The sequence below is a fragment of the Ambystoma mexicanum genome, chromosome 14 (genome assembly GCF_040938575.1).
Source record: "Ambystoma mexicanum isolate Mex_15411 chromosome 14, UKY_AmexF1_1, whole genome shotgun sequence".
NCBI classification, from domain to species: Eukaryota; Metazoa; Chordata; class Amphibia; order Caudata; family Ambystomatidae; genus Ambystoma; species Ambystoma mexicanum.
In genome coordinates this window covers 654,640,643-654,659,222 of record NC_090940.1, presented here as the reverse complement: position 1 = coordinate 654,659,222, position 18,580 = coordinate 654,640,643, and the positions used below count along the sequence as shown (strand labels likewise).

Below are 18,580 nucleotides of genomic sequence, written 5' to 3'. Positions count from 1 at the left end.
ATGTAAAAGCTTAAGGCACACCTTGGATCCAGCCTGTGCAATCTCTCTTCCTCTTTCCCTGGATGGGGAGGAGGATAGAACGAAGGTAAAGTTATTTTCCGAGTAATGTGGAATTCTGAGACCACCTTTGGGAGAAAATTCGGCTTCACTTGGAGAACAACCTTATCTTTGTGAAAGATTGTATGAGGAGGTTTGCAAGATAAAGCTTGTAGTTCGCTCACTCTTCTGACAGAAGTTAAGGTCACTAGAAAAACTGTTTTAAGAGTGAGAAATCTTAAAGAACAGGAATGAAGGGGTTCGTATGGAGTACCCATTAGAAATTTCAAGACTAGGTTTATGTCCCACAGTGGAACTTTGAAAAGGAGTTCGGGGGAAAAACATTGGTTAACCCTTTCAGAAATTGAATCACTAAGGGCAATTTGAAGCATGAAGGCTCCTCTGCAGTGCGCTTGAAGATTGACAGCGCTGCGAGGTAGCCCTTGATTGTACCAACCGGAAAACCTGAATTTGCTAAGTAAAGCAAGAAAGATAACACCATCGGTGTATTACATGAAAAGGGTTCAATATTCTTTTCTCTACACCAGCTGCAAAATTTGTTCCAACGGCAGCGGTATAAAGACTTTGTTGCTGGCCTTCTGGCTGAAAGCAACAACTCCATGACGTCATCCGGGAGATCCCAATCCTTCTAACTCAGCCTTTCAGAAACCAGGCATGAAGGTTGAGGGTTCTGATATCCAGATGGAGAACCTGACCTCCCTTCTGCGAGAGAAGATCCTCTGTTTGTGAAAGACGAATCGGAGGGCAGATGGACATGTCTAGAAGATCCGGGTACCACGTTCTCCTCCCAATCCGGGGCAATTAGGATCATGGGTTTCCGGAATCTTCTCAACCTCCTGATCATTTGAGGAATGACGGCGACTGGAGGAAACGCGTACAGAAGTGGAAACTCCCAGTCCGCTACAAATGCGTCCCGTAGAGCTCCTCTCAGGGGAAATTCCCTTGAGCAATACTGATCGCACTTCCGGTTGATGCTGGTGGCGAACAATTCCACTTGAGGGGTTCCCCAAAGGGCAAAGATCTGTTGAAGGACTTCCTGAGCTAGTTCCCACTTGTGGGAGACTGTGTTCTGCCTGCTCAGAGCGTCCGCCGTCAAGTTCTTCTCTCCGGCTAGGTGAGCTGTCGATAGAGAGATTCCTTCTTGAATTGCCCAAAACCAGAGCTGCATTGCCTCTCTGTGCAGTGGCAGTGACCCTACGCCTCCTCTTTTGTTGAGGTAGTGCATGGCCACTGTGTTGTCCGTCATTATCAGGACATTTTTTCCCTGTACTGATGGCAGGAAAGCTTTCAGCGCTAGTCTTATCGCTCTCAGCTCTAATATGTTGATCTGTAGTCTGGACTACGATGGAGACCAACGACCGTTGATGGTCAAGTCGTTGGCATGGGCTCCCCACCCCGTGAGTGAGGCATCCGTGACTACTGTCATCTCCGGCCATGGTTTCAAAACTGTTCTCCTTTCAAGATGTTCTCCCGACAGGCCCACCAATGAAGGTCTCCAGCCACTCTGTCCGGGAATAGTAGGAGATCTGACATTCTCCCTGAGAATTGTGACCACTGGGTCCTTAGCGCCCACTGGAGAGATCTCATTCTCAGGCGAGCCTCTGGCACAAGGAAGATGCAGGATGCCATGAGGCCGAGCAACCTCAAGAAATCGAAGGCTGGTAGACGTTGGGCATTTTGAAACTTGGTAACCATCTGTAGAATATTTTGAGCCCTCACCTCTGGTGGCAAAACTTTTCCTAGGGATGTGTCCAGGACTGCTCCAATGAACTGGAGTCTCTGTGATGGTATCATCTGTGACTTCTTTAAGTTGAGGGAGAATCCTAGCTTGTGGCGGAAGTGGCAAACGTAATCTAGATGGATCTGAGCTTGTTCCAGGGATACTGCTTTGATCAACCAGTCGTCCAGGTATGGGTAGACGTGAATCCCCTCCCTCCTTAGACTTGCAGCCACAACCGCCATTAGCTTGGTAAAGACCCTCGGGCGGAGGTCAGCACAAATGGCAGAACTCGAAATTGATAATGAGTTGCCAATTGCGAACCTCAGGTATTTCCTGTGTTTGAGATGGATTGGCAAATGGAAATAAGCATCCTGAAGGTCCAGAGATACCAACCAGTCCTGAAGCTGGAGGGCCTGAAGGATCTAAGAAAGGGTTGCCAGCTTGAACTTGTCTTTCCTGAGGAATTAGTTCAATTCTCGCAAGTTCAAGATGAGTCTCAATCCTCCGTCCTTCTTTGGTACTAGAAGGTAGGGGGAATATCAACGCTTGTTCCTCTCCGCTGCAGGTACCGGTTCTATGGCACCTTCTATAGCAGGTCTAAAATCTTTTGCATAAGGAGCGGGTCTGGAAACGTGAAAGAGTTGTTCCCTGGTGGATGACTCTGAGGAGTTTATAGGAAAGGCAGGCAGTAACCTTGGGCAACTGTCTCCAATGCCCAAGCATCTGACGTAATAGCCTGCCATTCTGTCAGACGTTGAGTTAACCTGCCTCCTACTGGTGTCTTGTGAGGGGAGTCCTCAGAGGGGTATAGAAGCGACTGACGCAGATGCTGAGGGTAAAGCAGCACTTTCTGGTGCGGATTTTGTACCTTTGACCTGTCCACCACGGGTAAATCGTCTCTGGCCCCTTTGAGCTCGCTGTCCTCTGCCTTTTCCGAATGCGGAGTAAAAGCGAAAGGACTTACCTCTCCAGGATGAACCTGCGGGGCGATTTGGAGTTTGCCGGATTGCAGCTCCAAGGGATTTCGCTGCTGCTTTGGATGTTTGCAATTTCTCCAGGCTGTCATCAGCCTTTTTTCCCAAATTGAGAAGTGCCGTCAAAGGGCATATTGAAAAGTCTGGCTTGCACATCTGGAGCAAAACCAGACTTCCACAACCACGCAAATCTGCGGATTGTGGTACTCGCCGCCATGGCCCTGCTGATGCTGTCAGCAGAGTCAATGCCTGTTTGAAGGGACTCACACATTGCATCCTTTCCATCACTGATGATGTTTAAGAATGCTTCCCGTTCTTCCCCGGCTGGAAGACAGTCAGCCGCAGATGAAGCACACTCCCAAAGTGTGTGGCTGAATCTTGCTAGTGTGCAAGTGTCGTTGATAGATTTGAGCGCCATACTACATACTGAAAAGACTTTTTTTGACATGGCGTCAAATCTTTTGTCATCCCTGTCCTGTGGAATAGTGGGGTATGCTGATTTACTGCTAGATGAAGTTGCTGCCTGTACATGGATGCTTCCTTAGATATTCGGGATCTGAAGCCGATACCCTGTATTTAGCAGAGAGTTGTTTATTCACTGCAGGGATAACTTCACAAGTATCCCAATTTGCAGATATTTTCCTTTGCAGTGCGGCATGGAAAGGGACAATGGGATCCTCTTGGGGTCCTTTATCTAATATATCAGTAAGGTCATTTTGCTGAAAAGAAGGTGCAGGTGTAGTCCACCCCATAAATTGAATTATTCTAGCCATAAGAGCCCTATAAGGTATCTTGGCATGTTGTCCAGGTTCTGGTCTATTAAACTCTACTGCTGGAGATGTGTCTATACCACTCGCCTCATGTACAGACTCCTGAAGGTCTTTCAACCTATTTTCTTCAGAGATTAATTCCTCTGGAATGGGTACAGTAGTCCTTTGTAATCCAAAAGGTCTCTCATTGTCAGAGTCCTCCCCTTCCTCATATATGGAGGATAAGGCTCTAAAGTAATCAGATCTAGGATATGGAGTAAAGCCCATTTCTAGAGAGGAAGGCGCCAAATTTGTTGTTACTGCCTGAGAAAACGTTGTGGTTGTTGACGTGGACGTTGTAGGCTTCGACAATCCTGTAAAAGGCGTCGAAAAAGGCCTCGATGAACTTGAGAGGATTGGAATCCTACTCGGCGTCATCTAGATTGTCGATGGCACTCTCGATGTCATGGTCTGGGCTTTCGACAACTCTGGTGCCTGTGACATAGTGGCAGTTCTAGGCTTATCTTTCAACAGAGTCGACGACGGCGTCGATGAAGCAGATTTATGTGTCGAAGGTCCCTTCGACGATTGCGTCGATGATGCATTCTTATAGCCTTTACTCGAGGGTTCATGGCGCTCTCGAGTATTCTTACTCGCCGGGTTCAACGACTCGTGGCGTTTTTGTTTTTCGGGTCTTTCACCCAGGGTATCACCTTTAGATGTATCTGAGGGGGCCGAGGCCGCTTTCTCGAAGACGTTAAGCATTTTTTTATGGAATTCCTCCCACTTAGCCAGAAAGCTGTGTTTCATGGGGCAGGTGACCCTTTCCGGGGAACTAGAGGAAGAAGAAGAGGGAGATCTGTGGGCCTCTTCTTAGAGTGTCTCGATCTCGAAAAGTGAGTGTTTCTTTTGACGGCGAGGAGACAAATGTCTCGACTCAGCCGAAGAAACTTTTAAGGGGGTAGAAGTTTGAAAAGCCTTACCTCTTTCTAACTTCCCCTTACGCTCCTTCAAGGCTTTCGCCGTCATGGACATACAGTCCTCACACTCCGAACAGTAATGCTCCGATCCCAGGAACCACAAACCGATCCTGTGAGGATCCGTTAAAGACATTTTCTTTCCACAGTCGTGACATTTTTTAAAACCAGACCGTGGAGTCGATGGTTCGGATGAAGAAGTCATCGTTAGAAACTTAGATTTTCAAAGAATTAACAAGATTTTATGAAGAATGTAACCGAGTGTTACGTCTCCGAGGCTCACGAAGCGCGGAAATACGGAAATGAACAACGGACGCTGCGCGAAACTGTTTGTACTCATGATTACGTCGGCGCTGATACAGAGGCTGTCGAGGGACACCTACTCGAGAGACGTCGACACGCAGCACCCTCTACTGTGAAAACATTTCCGAGACCAGCAAGCTGGAAGTGGATTATCAAAGGTAAGGAATACGTCGGAGGACACAAACCCTTCGAAAATGTGATTTGTGTACAATGGTCCATGTCACTACAAACCTACTTTGTTTGGCACACTGCTGCTACCTAAAGGTCAGCCATGCACCATGAAACCTTTGTTTGACATTTACTCCATACAAAGTAAATGTTACATAAAAGTTTCAAACATCTCTTGAAAATGCTACTGGCACGTCATAAAGTTTACTCGACTATGCGAGTGGTTGAAGAGACTTTGCGAGCCACAGCTGAGTGTCTATAAAATGTAAAAGGTTAGCTGCATGAATGGACAGAAATAGATATGATAAAAAAGGCTCTGAAAACAGTTTGGCCAGCTGTCTCCTGCACGAGGTAATATGTAATGCAATCATAATCATAAAGCAAAGTGAGCTCTGGAGGCTAACTACAGTGTTTGGTATTGCAATAGACCTGTAGATGTACAGATTGGTTGGAACTATTGATCACTACTTTGCTTAAGCAACTAGTTTGCTTTGTGTATTCGTTATGTAAGAGGAAAGAAAGGGACTAAGCAGAGTGGATTGCTAGCAGGCAGATAACTGGGCAAACTAGATGCAATATTGTATTTTGTGCTCATCTCAATTTCAGGGTACCTGGTATAAAGCAGCTGGGTGATGATATAGAATGTCAAGGAGTATGGGTTCGCTCCTGGGTTGAACACCATCTGCAAGATGTATGCAGCCTGCAGGTTACAGAACTAGGTTTTCCATCAAAAGCAATTTGATCATGTCCATTTTCAAAGTCTTCACTCGTCAATATGATGTATCCTCCCCAACAAAATGAAATATAGTTGGCACAATAACATTTAGACACACTAACCTAAACTTTAGAGATGATGCACTGCTTAACAGTATAAATACTCTAATCATGTATTATGTAACAACCTACATTTTAGAAATGGAATTGCATGACTTTTTAAAAAAAAGATATAGTTGACGCATGCTGGTATTTAGCAGACCGCATATAGAACGCTTAATAAAAGTAGCATTCCGATGAAAAACAAATTCTTGCCAATCACTCCCACACATGGCTTTGGCACTTAAGAGTGGAGGAGATGATTACTACTGCACTTTCTCTCCATTAGGACTTGAAGTGAACAGGGAAAAGAGGGGGACAAGAGCACAGAGGGCAAGAGAGGAAGGCATGTGAGCTGTACTTTCATTGAGGAGGTCAACTTAAATAACTATCTTTGCTACACAAATGTCCATTTGATTAGCAAACTGACAGAATTGCATAACAAATTGCTATGCGACCCTGCTTATTTTATGCCTTGCACTGATCCAAAGGCATTGCATCAAATGTGAGGATTAGGATGAGACTGCAATGCACCCTCTCTACTGTTCTAAGACCATGACCTGCGCACTCTCCAGCAGGACCACTAGGTGTATGACGCGGCCCAGTGTGCACAGAGATGGTACTTGGGCAATGGGGACTGATAGCTTCACTCCTTTGGCCTCCAAATTCCAAAGATATGGGGCTAACATACGTCAGGGATGGTCTATACCCTTTGTGGGACCAGCAAAGAGCAGGACAAAACCAGTTTGGTACATGAGCTTTGGAGATAAAAGAGATGTGTTTACTAACCACGATGCAGCCCACGCCTTAAAAACAATAACAAAAAAAGAATGGGTGTGCTCCCGAAAGATAATGTACGAAAGCACACAGCAGACAAAACAATACAGTCACTCAAGAGGATTCCAATAAAAAAATACAAGATGGAAGATGCAAATAAGGACATTGGTGGACTCCAATATATTAAAGTGAAATAGAAATATACAGCATTCAAGTCTTACCTGAGAGCCGGTCAGAACAATGGTTTTGCCAAGGTTCTCGCACATGAAGGACAGGGCTGATGCTGTATAGGCCATTGTGTCAGTGCCGTGTAGAACCACAAATCCATCATACTGTTCATAGTGCTTCTAATGGTAAAAATAGATTGGAAAGATAAGCAGTTTATCCTATCTTTTCTTGCACTGTAGTTTCAGACAAACATGTCACCCATACAAAGATCCACCGCCCATTATCAGTTGTAACAATATAGCAGCACCAACAGGAAGTCGACACAGTGACAAGTGTCAGAGAGGAAGAAAGGACTTAAATTCCACTCACTCACTGCAGTGAGAGTTGCATTGGTTAGAACTCAGACTTCAACAAACTGATTTAAAAAAGCACAATTTGTTAACTGAACTATAAGGTTGTGTAAGGAGGAGATTGACACACAGGCGGCATGATTGTCAGCAGAGACTTTTATTCAACAAATAAGGGTTGGCGAAATACCTTCCTGACCCTAATATTACGAGGGGTTTTCCTGGCTCAAAATAATATTCTAAGGAGTCTGTCAGTATAGTCCAAAAGAAACAAGTCCACCGTTATGTCAAAATTCCTATTTCCAGCCGTCATACTAAGAACATAAACTTATGTGCAAAGGGGATCTTCTTTAGTCTCAAGAGTTCTGTTCTAACTCGTTCCAAAATGGTGCAACAAATAAACTCCAATAGGAAGGACAACCTTACTCCCAGGTTGTTGTGCCCTCCGAATGTTCGATGAGGATCTTTTCCTCTTTCCGTCTCCTTGGTTTCAAATTCAACCGGGTACACTATCCTGCTAGGTACTGTGACTATGAAGAGTGCTTTAGCTCCCTCTTCATTTGGGTGAGTCCCAGGGTTTGCCTGCTCTATTCAGCCCAATTGTGCGTTTTCTTGCTTGACCACTACTGCTTTTCTGGTCACAGCCAACCTAGTATACTCTCCTGCCAGATGCTGTGCGTTTAAGCATTGCTTTGGCTCTCTCTTCCTCTGGGTGAAAATCCCAGAATCGTTTTTTCTATAAATGTGTTCTTCTTGGTTGCCTACTACTCCTCCTCCTCCTCCTTTGGTCACAGCCAACCTGGTAGACTCACCTGCCAGGTGCTATCGGTATGAAGATTGCTTTGCTCTCTCTTCCTGTGGGTGCGCATCCCAGACTCATCCTTTCAACTACTACTAGTGCTGCTGCTGCTGCTACTGCTTCGTTGGTCACAGCCAACCTGGCATATTCTCCTGCCAGGTACTGTGAGACTGAGGTTTGATGGAGGTTTTATGCATATGGGTGCAGGTTCCAGACTCGCTTCTGTGTACGTCCCTTCTTCTAGCCGCCCACCAACTGTCCCCATCTCCCTGACCTCTCTGAAGAGCTTAATGGTGCCTTTCAGTTGTTCGTGGGTGCTTCGGACTCTTACGGCTTCCCTTCGCAGCTTCCACTGCTTGTGGCGGCTCTGCGCTGACTCCCGACTGTGAGCTGTGCGTCTTGGCTTCCACTCACACTCCAGGCTTCCCAACTGGATGGGAGCTCAGGCTTCTGCCTTTCGCAGGCTTTCGTCTGCGACAGAGCTTCTCGGGACACCTCTACCAGGGGGTAAGTGTCCCGTCCTCGGTACTGTTGGCATCCCGTCTCCTCTACAGTTGTCAGCGTTTGAATCTCCCACTTCCTCCTGAGAAGGCCTCTCTCCCTTCCCAGTTCTCCTTCCCCTTTTATAATCAGAACGGTATTAGCCATTCTATGGCATCTATCTCGAATCTTGGTTTTGCGGAACCTGACACATGGATCCGTACCCCTTCCTCGTCTCAGTATGGAGGTCATCACACCTCATTAGGTTGTTGTTGCTCTTCCTCGCCCCAGTATTTCTTCGAGAATTGCCACTGTCTGTTCTGCAGTCATACATGGAAGTATGTGGGGTTACATCTTGTGCAGGGTAACAGGGTGAGGGAGGTTGGGGTACAGGGGAATTATACTGCACATCTCCGAAGGTGTCTTCTCTCTTGCCATAGGGGTTTTACCTCCCCATGAGATCCATCTGCTAAGTACCACCCCCATGGGGACTATCGGGTCACTCCCTGGCCTCATGGGAAGGGGCTTCCCCCATAGAAACAGTGACAACACCTTGGGATTCGTCACACAACACACAAACCATTGCACTCTCCACACTCACTCCCCCATTAATACAATATAGTAAGCCCAGTAGGCAAGGTTTTTTCTGTTCTGGGAACAACACTTTAAAAATTCTCAAAAGAGGAAAAGTCTGAAGGCTTGACTTTTACAAAACTAGCGAATCGACTGCTCCATGGATTTCACCCTCACCCCTCCGTACAGTGGCATCCCATAATGTTCATATGCTCAAGAGGAGGTATCGAAAACCTTTTGTTCATCTGAGGGTTTGGACTACAGCACCATCAGCCCTAGCAGGCTTAGTTAACATTGAGGGATCATGGAAAACCTACTATCAGGCACCTGGAGAGCTGCATGTTGTAGACCACCACCCTACAACCAGCCCTGTGTCATGCATTGTGTTACAAAACTGCAAAATAAACTAAATAGATGCAAGTGTTTGCAACAGGTTGGCAGACTCCCTTTGGAGTTTGGCCAAGCAAAGTAACAGGTATGGGGTTTAAACACAGCTCAAAGGCAGAGCAGTCAGCACCTATTAAACAGCTTTATAAGAACAGACAGGGAAAACTGCACCATAATTTCAACAGGCTTTCATTGGGCTATCGGTCCCAGAGTCACATAACATAGGGAGTTAAACACACAAAATGAAAGTTGTACCCTCGTTGACATACGGCGCGGACGCAATCCCGAGCATTCCCAGCGAGTTATGGCCACTATTAGAGACCCTTTTCTGGAGATCAGTTCTAGGCCTCCCTAAATCGACCTCAGGAGCATCGATCAGACAGGAATTCAGTCTACTTTCCCTCCATTGCATGGTTAGTTGCAATTCATTGATGCTTTATAGAAAATGCTGGATGTCAGACAGCAACTTTCTATACAAAACGATAAACCAAGAACTGTCAGGTTGCTGATGCAATTTACTTACAAAATGGAAAATGGACAATACCACTCTATTGGACTAAATCGAAAGTGGTGAGGAAGAACTTATTCAAAATCCACTAAGAGTTTTGAAGAAGCTAAAGGAACTAGCCTGGATCCGGACTCTTGCGACAGCGGCAAGAAATAAATTAATGTTACACTTACCACCCAACACAAAAAAAATGTAATGAACTGCAGAACTACATAATGAAATTTCCCAGTAGAGCAGCACAAGATTTAATCTTAAGAGCAAGACTCAACTTGCTGGAAACAAATGAAATTCTCCACATCAGAGGTCTTTCATCGACAAACAATTGTCGCTATTGTAAAGAAACATCGGAAAAAGAGACCATACGGCACCTTTTGATGTCATGTCCTGGGACTAGCCAGATTAGATCTCAATACCTAAGCCACCTAACCAGTAGTACATCACTCCTTGTCGAGGAGACCTGGTGACCTAGGCTGATTGGAGACGACAGGAATACTTGGTTTATCGCAATGTTCAAGATTCTTCAATACGTCGTAAGAAAAATGTTTTTGCAGAATTTGTCCTCCGTCACTAAAACACCTTGAATTACGGAAAGAGGATTGTTAACTTTCAAAATTTGACTGGAAATCAATGAAAACCGTCACTTACATAGTCTTTTCTTTTGTAAAAATCTTATTTTTGATTAAAACAAAAAAAACACACACAAAGTTTTTGAAACCTATGATGATTGTGAAGTCTGTTGTAACAATAATGTGCCTGATGGGTCTCTGAACGGCCCATTCATGATCCTATGCAGTAAGCAAGTTTATTGCTTGGGGGATGTGGCCACCAGCCAGAGCAGGCAGACGTGATCCCCAGGAGCTCAGACTGCCACCCGAATATATCCTGCAAAGACTGTACTACTTTTATGAATAGACTGTGCCCAAGAGATGGGGGTCGCTCGGTGAATCGAAAGACAAGGTCTCCCAGAGAGAAAAAAAATCCTTGTCCCTGAAACCTTTCCGTGCCCGCGATAGAGAGAATGCCGGAGAAACGAGCAAGTGTCTTCAAGATGGCCACCACCCGCATTAGGGGTTGAGTGACCCCGGCTCTGGTGTCACAGCACACAGAGGGAACACGCAAAGGTGCGAAGTGAGGACAGGGCAGGAGCTGAGACACACCACATTGTGGAAGCCGCCCCATTGTGCCAGTGGTGGAAGCGGGTCGCTCCTGGTCACCCCTCCCTTGGTGTGGAGGTAGCAGCCGGGTGAAGCAAGTCACTGAGGAAGCGCTACAGAGGCCCTGATGTACCCAGAGGAGCGGAGCCGGCTGGCGGCCCACCTGAGACCGTGGCCTGTCAGTTGGACTGAGGGACGCTGCAAACAACAGCGTAACTGCCTAGGAGCGGAGGCCACCAGGTGAGAAGACATGCTCCTGCGACCCCCTCCTCCTGGGTGCACATTTGAGCCTGGCGGTGTGGGGCTTGAAGACAAGTGGCTTTAAGACAAGACTGTGCCCCCCCCGTTGGCTATGACACCCAGACCTGCTACTCCGGTACCCTGCACAAGAAGAGAGCTGTCGAGCGGCGTCCCTGTAGGCATCGGATTTATGGACTGAACCCATTCGTGGCGATTCCCTCCCAACCCATGGGGCTCCATATTAGAGAGCCGACTGACCGTAGCCGCCTCTGGACTTGCCAAGAGGACTTCTATTGGCAAGGGCACCCTCTGCAACAGGTGCGGCAACGCTAACCCACAAACCCCATATAAAGCACGGGGCAGCACCAGGAACATTGTACATCACCCAAGGGACAGCTACCAGGAACCGTTAAAGGCCATCTCTTCTTTTGGATCATAATCGATAACCCAAGGCCCTGAAAGAGGAAAAGTTAACTGCAGCGGCTTCACTGGTGTTCCCTCAGACCATACATCAATCATTATCAGGGGAAGCTCATCCGGTCTTAATTTAGGAATTTGCAATTTGGCAGGCGCAGAGGGCCACGCCATACCCTTCGAAATTGACCCGAGACACAGACTCTGAGGCTGGATACGGGCCCTACTCCGTTGAGCCACTCTTAACCTCAAGTACTGACGCAGATGGGGGGGGGGGGGGCGACAGCCAAATATTGACACATTTGCAACGCCATTGGCACACTCACGGAACGCTAGGAACACGGAGCCCCCACCACCACAGATAGACCCAGTCACTAACCTGGAGAATAAAATAGTGGAGGCCCTCCAGGCCGTGCAGAGTTCCCAGTCGGCCCTGCAACTGAAGATCGGCATCATAAGAGAACTAAACGTAATGCAAGCAGATGTGCAGAAAATATCGAAGAGGCAGAAGGAGACAGACACCAAAGTCGCGGCTGTGGAGGGGGAGACCCAGACACCAAAAACAGGTCTCCACATTATTACAGACATCTAGGATTCTGGAGGCAAAAGCTGAAGATGCAGAGTAGTGCTCTGGAAGGAACAAGCTGCGTATAATTGACCTCCTGGAAGGGACAGAAGGAGAATCCATGGAGTTTTTCCTAGAATCTTGGGTGATGGAGAAATTTGTCTCCAAAGAAATCTTGCAGTGGTTTGCAATAGAACGTACTCACTCGGTGCCCACCCGCAGGCACCCACCAGGAACTCGACCACACCCGGTGATCGCCCAGATTTTCCATTACAGGGATCGCAATGCGATACTGCAACTGGCCCGGCTTTACAGACCAATTACATGGATAATGGATCTGTCTTGATTTTTCCAGACTACACCAGACAAGTGCAGCAACAGAGGCAATGCTTTGAGGAATAAAGATAACTCTGTGAGGAAATGACATTAGTTACATGCTGCTTTAGCCAGCCAGATTAAAAATCATACTAGGAGTTAAGACACTGGTTCTGTAAATCTCCCAAGTAGGCGTGGGAATGGTGGGAGGCAGACTGTAGCTGGTCTGTCATTCATCTGGGAACCAGCAGAGAATGAACCCCCTCGATCAGCAACAATGTGTAGGGTGACCAGGGGAAGGAGGTGGGGAGTGCCCAGAAGCTGGGAAAGTCTCAGTGGCGGGAGAGAGCACGCTGAAGCTGGAGGAGAATGTGGAGGGAAGTAACATGGACCCAGACAATCCAACAGCTGAGGCGAGTCAGGAACATTGGACTCGGCCCATGGGACTAGTACACAGGACACGACTTTGAACAGAAACCTCTGTTGGACGAACAAAGGTGGCAGCATGGAAACAGAAGACTTGGTGAGGAGGGGTAATCACTACACTCTATACCCCTGACCACAGCACTATCTCTCAGGTGGGAAGAGATGCAGCTGCTACGCCCAAGCCACGAAGCAGAGGCCGATTTTCTTCCTGAGGAGGGACTCGACCAACTGCTGAGCATGCACACACTACAGGCATTTGTTATTAAGCTCATTTACAGTTGAAAGGGATGTTCCAAGTTGCTGATGATGGCTTACTCATTGTGGAGTTGGGGGGGGAAGGGTCGGTGGGAGAAGGGAGAAGTGGAGGGCATGTTTGAACTCAGGAGTGGACGTGTATGGGGAACCAAAGTAACATTTTGTCTGGAATGAATGAGAGACGGTTCTTGAGGCAAGAGTTTCCCACTTGATACGCACAGCCTAACGATATGGACTTGGAATGTGTGGCGCATGGGACGTCCTAACAAGGAGGGGGGGATTCTAGACACCTTACGAAGGACGGGGTACAAATAGCATTCCTACAGGAAATGTACTTGACGAGGGAGGAATTTGATAAAATAAAGTCAGGCTGGGGGCCGGGGGCGGAGGGAAGGGGGGGAAATCGGTATATGGTTTGCATTTCTCGACTTACTCCAGGGGTGTCCTGATGTGGGTCGCCAGAGGGGTTCCCTTAAAAATCTCCAGGATTGTCCGGGATGAAGAGGGGGAGGTCACTGTTCTCATTCTGAACCCTAAATGGTCAGAGTATGAGCCTGATCAATACATATGCCCCCAACATATGGGATACATTACTCACCGTAATCGTATTTCTGATGCTTGTATCTGCTTAGATTCACATGCTGTGCATAGGCCGACATCTAGTGGAAGCTGCGGAGTATTACAGTTTGTTTTTCGAAACTCGAAAATGGAAGTCGACACAGGCGTGCCAGTAATACTATCCCTAGTGTGACGTCCACTGTACCCAAGATCCCTCACGCGTCTGGGATCCTCAGATTGTATTTTTTCTGACATGAGGAAGCATGAGGAGTAGCGTGAGTACAGATAATCCAAGCAGATAGACAGAAAGGTAAGACTACAAGCAATCATGCGCCTTCTCTCGGAGGGGAGGAAGGGTGGGTCGCATGTGAATCTAAGCAGATACAAGCATCAGAAATACGATTACGGTGAGTAATGTATCCCTTCTGAGGCTTGTGGAATCTGCTTAGATCACATGCTGTGCATAGATTAGCGAGCAGTACCCGAAGAAGGAGGTGGGATGTGAGAAGGGTCATGAGCAAACAGGTGTCTTAGAACCGCTTGTCCCACTTGTGTATCTGTCTTGGAATGAGTGTCAATGCAGTAATGCTGAGTAAAAGTGTGAATAGAGCTCCAAGTAGCTGCTTTGCAAATGGTGTCGAGGGGAACATTTGCAATGAAAGCCAGAGTGGCCCCAATGCCTCTAGTAGAATGGGCCCTTGGCGTAAAAGGCAGAGTTTTTTCAGAAAGAGAGTAACACAGCTGTATACAGTTGATAATCCACTTCGAGATTGCGCCTTTAGAGACGCGATCCCCATCTCTGCCTGTAGCTACGGAGACAAACAGTTGATCTGTTTTCCTTAGCGGTCTGGTTTTATTTACATAGTAGAGGACCGCCCTACGCACATCAAGGGTGTGTAGTTTCACCTCAGCTGAGCTTTGCGGGTTCTGGAAGAAAGCCGGAAGCTCGATGGACTGGTTTACATGGAATTTAGATATAAATTTAGGTGAGAACCTAGGGTGTGTGCGTAAAACCAGTTTGTCTTTGTGGATAGTAAAGAAAGGATCCTGCACTGACAGAGCCTGAATTTCACTGACCCTTCTTATAGAGGTAATGGCTACTAAGAAGGCCGTTTTATAAGTCAGGTGTTTGAGACTACTTTTATGCATGGGTTCGAAAGGGGGGCCCATGAGCTTAGCTAGCACCACATTGAGGTCCCATCCTGGCGGTGGGTTCGAAATAGGAGGGTGAAGTCTCTTTACTCCTTCCATGAAGGCTTTAACTACTGGTACTTTCCACCACGATACTTTGTTATGGGATGTGGTGTAAGCCGAGAGGGCTGCCAGGTGTACTTTCAGAGAGTTAAAAACCAAACCTGCGTCCAGCAGGTGGAGCATGTATGTTACAACGTTGGAAGGAGTGCAATCAACTGGGTTGATTTGTTTATTCTGGCACCAAATAACGAATCTCTTCCACTTGTCAAAGTAACAGTGCCTTGTGTTTGGTTTCCTGGATTCTTTTAGGATGTCCATACACCTCTGTGGTAAATTGAGATGCCCAAACTCTATGACCTCAGGAGCCATGCTGCCAGGTTCATAGAGTTGGGTTCCTGGTGCACTGTTAGACCTTGTTGCTGGGACAGTAGGTTGTACCAGGCTGGGAGTTTGATGGGCTCGCACACCGCCATCCTGCGTAGGTGTGGAAACCATGGTTGTCTCGCCCACATGGGAGCAACTAGGATGAGCGTCATCGATTCTTTGTTCATCTTGTACACCACTTTCCTGGAGAGGAGTTGGTGGAAAAGCGTACGCAAACATCCCTGACCAGTTCATCCACAGGGCGTTCCCTTGGGAGTCTGGCTGGGGGAACCTGGATGCAAATCCTGGGCATTGTTTGTTTTCGCTTGTGGCGAATAGGTCTATAGTGGGGAAACCCCACTGAGAGAAGAGATCTTCTACGATATCTCTGTGAAGGACCCATTCGTGTTCTTCTGGGAGGGAGTCTCTGCTTAGGGCATCCGCTAGGGAATTGAGCTCCCCTGGAACATGTTGTGATGACAGGAAGATGTTCCGTCTGAGTGCCCATATCCAGATTTTCTGGGCAAGCTTGGACAGATTTGGCGAACGAGTCCCTCCTTGTTTGTTCAGATAGAACATGGCTGTCGTGCTGTCCGTCCGGATCTGCACCGACAAGTTTAGCAGATGGGGCTCGAACGCCCGAAGCGCTCGGAATACCGTCAGAAGCTCTAGCAGGTTGATGTGGTTCTTGGCTACTGAGTGAGACCAGAGACCCTGAGCTGTGTGGTGGAGATGGTGAGCTCCCCACCCAGTCAGGCATGCATCTGTAGTCACCACTGCCTGTACTTCGGGATCGTAAAAGGGTTTTCCCCTTGCGAGATTCTCTCTTGTCCACCAGTGTAAGCTCTGTACGAGTGTTGGCGAAACGACCACTAGATCGTCCCACTGACCACTTGCCTGAGACCACAGTTTCGCCAACCATTCCTGCATGGGACGCATGCGCAGACGCGCGTGGGGGACCAGGTAAATGCATGACGCCATCATGCCCAGTAACCGCATTGCTTTGCGTACCGTTATTTGTTGACCTGACTGATAATATGGAATTTGCAGTAGTATATTCCGAATTCTCTCTTCTGAAGGGAAGGTCAACCCTTTTTGAGTATCTAGGATTGCTCCTAGGAACTGTTTTGAGGTGCTTGGCACCAGACTTGACTGCTTCTCGTTGATAGAGAAGCCTAATTCGTGGAGGAGGTCGATAGTCCTCTGAATGTTTGACCTGCAAATTCCTGGGGTTTCCCCCGTTATGAGCCAGTCGTCCAGATAAGGGTACACTGGGATTGCCTCCCTGCGTAGGTGTGCAGCTGCCACCGCCAGTACCTTGGTGAATACCCTTGGTGCTGAAGCTATCCCGAAGGGCAGTACCTTGAATTGGTAGTGGCGACTGTCCACTTTGAAGCGCAAGTATTTTCTGTGCGCTGGGAGCATGGAAATATGAAAATAAGCATCTTTCATATCCAAGGTTGCCATGTAATCCCCCTTTTTTAGGAGGGGGATTACCTCTTGTAGCGTGGTCATACGGAATTTTTGGGGCTTGACATACTTGTTGGCAGGCCGTAAGTCCAATACTGGGCGCATTGTCAAATCTTTCTTTGGCACAAGGAAGTAAGTTGAATAGATACCCTTGTTTACCTGGTGTCCTGGGACGAGTTCTATCGCGTCCTTTTCTAGCAGAATGGCGATCTCCTCGAGAAGGATCTTCTGATGTTCTAAGGAGTGTATTCTTTGTCGTGGAGGGTGGTTCCGGGGACGCTGCAGTAATTCTATACAATATCCTGTGGACACTGTTGACAGCACCCATCTGTCTGAGGTGATCCCTTCCCAAGCCTGGGTGAAGTTGGAAATGCGTCCCCCTACTGGTGTTGCGTGAGAAGGGACCCTGAACTGAGCGTCACTGCTTTGGTGGAGGCGTGCCACCTCCCTTGTTGGGGCTGCCTCTGCCTCTTCCACGACCTCTCGTTACCCCTGCCGTAACTTTGGGTAGACTGCTGGTTGTTGTTCCATTGTGTACCCTGTCCTTGGGCATAGTTGCCTCTTTGTGAATTTTGGCCGCGTGGGCGACGAAAATTACTGTTCCCCCTCTGGTTAGGGGGTTTGTTGGTAAGCTGGCCAAGGGATTTGAGAGTCTCGTACTCGTCCTTGGCATTTTTAAGTGCGTCTTCGACCGCTTTCCCAAACAAAAGATCGGGTTCCACCGGCTTGTCTATTAATGAAGCTTGGGTTTCTGTTTTGAACCCCGACTGCCGTAACCACGCATGTCTTTTGATAACAGTACCTTCTGCTATCAATCTTCCTGCGTTGTCCGCGGCGTCGAAAGTTGCTTTTAATATGCAACCAGACACGGCTCTCCCTTCTGCCGAGATCCGAGCCAACTGGCCCTTTAACGGTTCAGGAGCAGAGGCTATGAGCGCCGCGACCTCTTCCCATTGATGGCAGTTGTAACTTGCCAACAGGGTGGTGGAGTTTGCAATCCTTGCTTGGTAGGCGGACGTTGAGGCTACCTTCCTGCCAAACCCATACAGTCTTTTGCTCTCCTTGTCGGGAGGAGCTTCTGACGACGATAAGGGTGTCCCAGCCCTCTTCCGAGTGTTGGTAACCACTAGGGAGTCTGGTTTAAGATGTCCTCTTATATAAAGAGGGTCAGACTGGGCTGCCCGAAAAAGTTTTTCGACTCTGGGGTTGACGGCTCTGGTGAGGTTAGGATTCACCAGGGATGGATCTATTCTACGTTGGATGGATTTAAGGATAGGGATGGTCTGAGCGACCGGCCTCCTCTCTCCCACCAACTCTTCTGCGAAGTCCCTTTCCTCCTGTACACCGTGGGTGTCGATGTGAAAATGTTCTGCTGCGCGAGCGAGAACTTCATTAAGGAGGGGCTGGTTATCAACTGGCGAGTCGGTAACTGGGGCTTCGCTCTCTACCGGGGAATCTACTCTGTAAATTTCCTGTTCATCTTCTACCTCCTCCAGGTCCTCATCATCCGCATAGTATTCAGTCCCGGTTTGTTCCTCCATAATTGTAAACTCCTGGTCCCCTTCAGGGAAAGGCTGTCCTTGGTATCTGGGGTGTGGAGTAGAGTATGGAGTAGAGTAAGGCTGCACCTCGAAGGGTTCAGGTCTTTCGAACCGGGCCTTTTTACTTAGGGGGATAGGATCAGAGGAGCCTGAGGGCGTGGCCCCTTGAGGGTCATACGAAAGGAAATGTTCTGGGTTTTTGTCATAAAAATCAGCTAAGGAAGACATCCTTGACATGACCCTGTCTATGTCTTCACTGGACCATTCTTTGGAACAGGGTATGAC

The 18,580-nt window shown here is 47.7% G+C and overlaps 1 protein-coding gene across 1 annotated transcript in view; it reads right to left on the bottom strand.

Moving 5' to 3' along the window:
- Positions 1-18,580, bottom strand: part of ASPG (asparaginase) — a 431,236-nt gene that overhangs the window by 273,713 nt on the left and 138,943 nt on the right. The window contains exon 4 of the mRNA XM_069638193.1: positions 6,760-6,885. Within this exon, the coding sequence (XP_069494294.1) occupies positions 6,760-6,885 (126 nt within the window). The remainder of the gene's footprint in view (positions 1-6,759; positions 6,886-18,580) is intronic.